Genomic DNA, 5,921 nt, shown 5'->3' with positions numbered 1-5,921 from the left:
AGCAAGGGCTGCGATGACCATGGAGTCAACACCCCCGGAGAACAGGACTGCCACCTTTGCTTTCCGGTCACGAGTTTCCAACACGGCGCCCGCTGGCCGGGCTCCCTCCCGAGGCAAACACAGGACGCGCCTCCGGACCGCGCCGCTCAGCACAGCGAGGAACCGCCCCACCACCTCCCGCGTGTGCGCGTCCGTCAGCAGGGCCCGCAGCGTGTCTCCCGCGGGAGGGCTGCTGGCAATGCCGGCGCGGAGGGCAGCAGCAGGAGCCGGGGGCAGCAGCACGTTCAGAGGAGCAACAGGTTCTTTCAGACACAGTCTGGCTTCGTTTGCTGCCACGGATACAAACGCTGGCAGGCTCGCTGAAATCTGAGCCAGGCTATCGTCACAGTCTTTGAGAACGTTTTCCTTAGAAATGGATCTCCAAGGATACAATTTTAAAACCACAGATTTACAAATGGAAGTAGATTTGAGATCAATTCTGAAAATTCCAGATGCTGGAACTTCTCGCCATGGATTGGCCACTTCCGATGTGTGGGAGCCAACTGAAGAGAGGCAGAAACTCATGCCCAAGTTACTAAAATGCCACAGCAAGCTCCGGCGACCAAAAAAATCCCTACCAAACCACAGATGATGATTAGATGCTTGGTAATAGATAAAAGACCAAGGACCCTGAACTTCCGAGAAGAGTGACACAATGTCAGACTCGTTCTGACAAGAGGAAAGACAGTTAAACATGATCTGAGTGTCATTCTCTTCGGCTTCCACCTGCACGCCACCGAAGACTTCTCCGTTCCACAGGAGCACGTCGCCCCTCTCCCCTTCCAGCGGCTGGGCAGTCAACACCCCTCTTAGGTGAAGGACGTGCCCCGAAAATAAACACTGGTAGTTTGCATTCGACTTCAACAACTGCCCGCTGCTGTCGGGTCCCCGTCGTCTAAGGTTACACAGCAAGTCCTCTTTCAGGTCTTTGCTGAAATGTTCAATAGAAAAGCTGACAGAACAACAAATGCCACACATGGTCACGTGAAATCAGGTGGACTATTTCTTGGTTTTGGTCTTCTCTGAGTTTTCTATTTCTTGGTATTCTTTTTTCAGCTCATCCAATATATCTGTGTGGGGAATGGAGAAGAATATTAAGTAAAATAAATAAACCTAGTAAGTCACACGATGACAATTACCAAAATCAAACCATTTGAGTATAATGCAGTGTATTAGTGCAAATTAATAATTTACAACAGGCTTCTCAGGATGAATGTTAACCTTTTAGGAAACTAGTTTCTGTACATTAAATGCTTATTTTGGCCCAGGCACTGGGCTATGCATAGACCATCTCATTTACACAGACCATCTCATTTAAATGCCACGGGACTTTGGAGGCTCAAAGTAATTCATGCGAAGTCACAAAGGTTTTGGAAAGTGGTAGAATAGTTCCATATCTGGATCATCTCAAACTCTAAAGCACATGTTACTCATCAGTGCTAACACATCTTTGTATTTTTACTTGACTTTATCTTTACCATAAACTCATCTTTGGAAGGCTAACTTAAAGACAACCAAACCACTGCACTGATTTTATTACAGGTGTAGCTTCGCCCAATCTTTAGATAAATACTTCCACGTTCCGATGCAGATAGTATGTTTTAGGCACTACCATGAAATCGTACAGAAAGCCTACACTCTGTGCATTTCCATATGATACACCAAAAAAACTTACTTTTGCTTTCAGAAAGCAATTCTGTTCGGTCGGCAAGAAAGAATATGTTGCTGTTCTGTTGCTGCCTATAAACTTTCTGCAAAACACAATTTAGGCTAATATTAAGATTTGATCTGAAAAGCAGATGTCAAAACTCTGAACCCTATCATTACTTATTCTTGAATTTCAGTAACATGATCAGAACAGTACCGTAGCATAAAGATAAACAAAGTTACTCATTATCCTGCCATTGCTACCATTAACTTTGAGGTGAAATTCTTTTTTCTCTGCATATTCCATAATACCATTTTTCTTTAACAAAAACGGGCTCCTATAACTACAGATTTATAACTTGCTTTTACCAATGAATATATTGAGAACTTTTTTCTTATTAATATGTTTTCTTTTACAAAATTACTGTATGGGTAAAACATTACAGTTTATTTGGTCAGTCCTCAAGTTTTAGGTATTTAAGGTGTTACAGACTTTTAACTATTATGAGTCAATGTTGCCATGAATGTCTTTGTAACTAACTCTCTGTGCACTTCATGATTTTTCCCCAAGTATCACTTCCTAGAAATGGAACTGCAGGGTCAACGTGTTACACACCCTTAAAGCTTTGACACACTCTGCCAATCTGCCTACAAGGTCTGTATCAATTGCGCCTTAACCTCTAATATCCCACAAGTGACAATACCAGAAACGTCTAACCTGTCAGTTATCAAATAATCTGTAAAATGCTTTAAAAGGTTCAAAATCATTTCTTCCTAAACTTCAAAAGGTAGTTTTTTGACAGTATAAGCACACACGAGCAGCAGTTGCTTGTTTGTGCCTACATGAATGGAAATGGCATTAAATAACCATGTTAGATATTTGGAATATTTATGTAAGAAAATGTGGGAGTGAGAGGGGAAGCAATTTATCCTTTTTGTTTTTCAACAATTCTCTACTTTCACTTAACGGAACAGTTTCCTCTCTTCTCAATATATTTAAAGTTCACTTATTTTAAAAAATCAAATTTAAGTACAAAATAAATATCACTAGTTATTACAACTCCAAAATATCATAGTATAATTAGTATAATTTGGTTCAAAGGTAATGTGAATTTCATATGATGGGGAAAAGATACTATCAATTATGATCAATATATAGCTATCTATATATTTACCTATATTTTCTCTTGAACTACAAAAGTTAAATATATATTTATACAGATGCCTATGTACTAGTATTATCTACATATGCATATATACAAAATCTTGGACACTTCATTTTTGTAATGTAAGATGCTAAAATATTATAAATCTTATATAAAATTCTTGTAACTTTAAACAATAAAGAATTTAAATTTAAAAAAATAATTCTTATAACTTCAGTATATAGGTAATAAGATACAATCAAACCCTCCCGCATACTATTCAGTATGCAGAATCACTTTAGTAACTCACCCTGTTCTTCTTCAGGTTAGAAAGTTCATCCACGACAATCTTTTGTTCTTTAATCTATTGAGATAAAGAAAAACTTCTTAAATCAAAGTCCGCTCCCTGGGGGCTCCTGAGGAGTAGCGGTGGGACAAGGGGCTAAGTGTGCCGACTGTCCAGAGGCCAGCCTGTGAGCAGTGTTCTCAGCGGCCGTGTGGGAGGTGCGGGTGCGGGGAAGTTGCCGAGGACACAGCATTGCACTCGCCAAGTGCTATCCAGCCCACTGAGCCCAGACGCGGGGTTCGGTATTGGTCATCGGCACACGCAAGGCCAGCTTATACACTTTACTTAAAATAGACAATATGCACCCGTTTTCAAATGATTTCTTTCATGTTTTAGCTTTTTAAAGTGAAGAATAGCAAATGGAAAGAGGAGTGGGCTACTCTCGCCACTCAAATACCATGCTTTTTTTAAAAATATATATTTTACTGATTTTTTACAGAGAGGAAGGGAGAAGGATAGAGAGTTAGAAACATCGATGAAAAACATCCATCAGCCGCCTCCTGCACACTCCCCAACTGGGGATGTGCCCGCAACCAAGGTACATGCCCTTGATGGGAATCGAACCCGGGCCCCTTCAGTCCGCAGGCCGACGCTCCATCCACTGAGCCACACCGGTAGGGCAGTCCCAACGCTGTTCATGATCTATGCACGAGATGGTGCAGCCGGGCCTTCGGGACAAGCAGCAAGCCCTCTCGCCTCCCGCTCTGCCTTAAGACGAGCGCAGCGCTGGCAGCCGAAGGCGGCCTCCCTTTTCATTAGGAGGAGAAAGGGCTCAGCTACGTGGAAAGGAAGGTTTTTCTAACTCTTTTCAGTAACGGTAGCTACTTTGTGAACAGGGTTGGAGTCGCCAGTGCCTCTAAACCAGTCGTGGGCAAACTACGGCCCGTTTGAAATGAATAAAACTAAAAAAAAAAAAGACGGTACCCTTTTATGTAATGATATTTACTTTGAATTTATATTAGTTCACACAAACACTCCATCCATGCTTTTGTTCCGGCCTCCGGTCCAGTTTAAGAACCCATTGTGGCCCTCGAGTCAGAAAGCTTGCCCACCCCTGCTCTAAACCCACGTTTACCACCTTTGCCCGACCTCACCTCCCTCAGGGCCCGTCACATCCAGTGTAAGTGGCTTGCCATGGAGTCCTCAGTGGCCTGTGTGCGGTTTGGAAATTCACCCCTCCCAGGAGTGTGTTCCCTCCTGTCTCCCCAGTTCGGTCAGTACAGTAATTGACTACATTGACTCGAATTCCAAGACCTCATTTGTACAACCTTGAAACCTGTGTTTGAACAAAGCTTTCCCATTCACTTTAGAAATGGCAGGTATCCATCTATTTCACTTCCCATCAAACAAGGAAACTGACACCAGGGACCAGAGACCTGCCCCAGACAGAACTATTAGTTCAGGACAGAACCAAGGACCCAGGGCATCCCATCCCCGAATGGCCACAACCATCCCAACTCCAATACATTTTTAAAGGTTCTGGCTGCCAGTGGCAGGTGAGGTATTATATTGGCTCCCCTCTCCCCTCTTTTGGGTAGAAGAGCGACAATCAGCTATGTGTTTTAGGATCACGGCTCTGGCTCCAGTGGAGAACAGACTGGAAGGAGGTAACACGGATGAGAGACCAGTTAGGAGCCCCGCAGGGTTCGGGATGTTGGGTAGATGAGATGGCTGATAAAGGCCACTCATACCAAGCATGTCAAACTCGTGGCCTGCGGGCCGCATGCGGCCCACAATGAATATTTTTGTGGCCCAGCCAATATAACAGTAGGTAAGAAACGTTTTAATAAAAATGTCATAACTTGATTTTTACAATATCCTGTTATACATAATAACGAACTACAACACTCGCTAATGACTGATTACTATAATCGTGTTGCATTCATTTCCCTAACGCGCCTTATGCACAGGCGCACACCATTTAGCAGCCAACGGCCATGTCATTGGCCTTGCATGGACTTGTTTGGTGTGCGCAACAGGAAATATCTCGCTTTTGGAGAACAAGACAAATAGGTTTATTTGTGTTACACTTATTAATTGGTGCAGTTACTCAGTGTCTGGTAAGTTAATGTTCAAGAAAAAATATTTTTATTACAAAGTTCTATTATTTATGTTAACGACTCACTTATTTCAACCCTTTGTATTCAGATTGTCTCCATCGAAATAAACCTACGTTTCTATGAAAATGGACTCTTTTGTGTTTTTGTGGCCACATACACTTAGCGCTTTTTATCTGGCCCCTGTTAGCCTGTGAGTGTGACGTGCTTGGTGTAGGTGATGGGCGACGAAGGGACACGTGACACGGGCTCCAGCGGCAGATGGATGGGCTTCTTGGTGGACGGCAAGGGTGGCTCCCGAGCTCCTGGAAGGATGAAGGTGCCGTTTTCCCGCATGGAGAATACCCGCGGCCCGGCTGGGGTGGGCCGTATTTCTAGACGTTTCCTCCCAACCAAATCTCCGCCCGCTGCCAACCGGGTCGGTTCCAGCACGTTTCAGGGTCTCCCTCCACAGTAGCCGTCCAGCGCTGAGAGTAAAAGGAGTAAGGCTGCCCCTCCCCAGCGTGGCCCGGGGGTGGGCGTGGCCCGGGGCTGAGCGTTGACCCACAAACCAGGAGGTCACAGCTCCCTTTCCCGCTCAGGGTACAGGTCCGGTTCGGCTCGATCCCCAGTGGGGGGCGTGCGGGAGGCAGCCCATCCATGAACCTCTCTCATCATGGATGTTTCTCTCTCCCCCGCTCCCTCCCT

General features: G+C 44.4%; 1 protein-coding gene across 1 annotated transcript in view; it reads right to left on the bottom strand.

Annotated features, from left to right (window-relative positions):
* The window catches only part of ASNSD1 (asparagine synthetase domain containing 1), a 5,417-nt gene extending 1,842 nt beyond the window's left edge, over nucleotides 1–3,575 (bottom strand). The window contains 3 exon segments of the mRNA XM_006767059.2: nucleotides 1–1,109; nucleotides 1,715–1,790; nucleotides 3,142–3,575. The exon segment at nucleotides 1–1,109 is cut by the window's left edge and continues 23 nt beyond it. Of these exon segments, the coding sequence (XP_006767122.1) occupies nucleotides 1–1,017 (1,017 nt within the window). The 5' untranslated portion in view covers nucleotides 1,018–1,109; nucleotides 1,715–1,790; nucleotides 3,142–3,575.
* Between the last annotated feature and the right edge of the window lie 2,346 nt (nucleotides 3,576–5,921).

This window comes from Myotis davidii, unplaced genomic scaffold, assembly GCF_000327345.1.
Source record: "Myotis davidii unplaced genomic scaffold, ASM32734v1 scaffold221, whole genome shotgun sequence".
Taxonomy (NCBI): Eukaryota; Metazoa; Chordata; class Mammalia; order Chiroptera; family Vespertilionidae; genus Myotis; species Myotis davidii.
The sequence above is the reverse complement of the archived record's forward strand: the minus strand, read 5'-3'. Positions and strand labels throughout refer to the sequence as shown.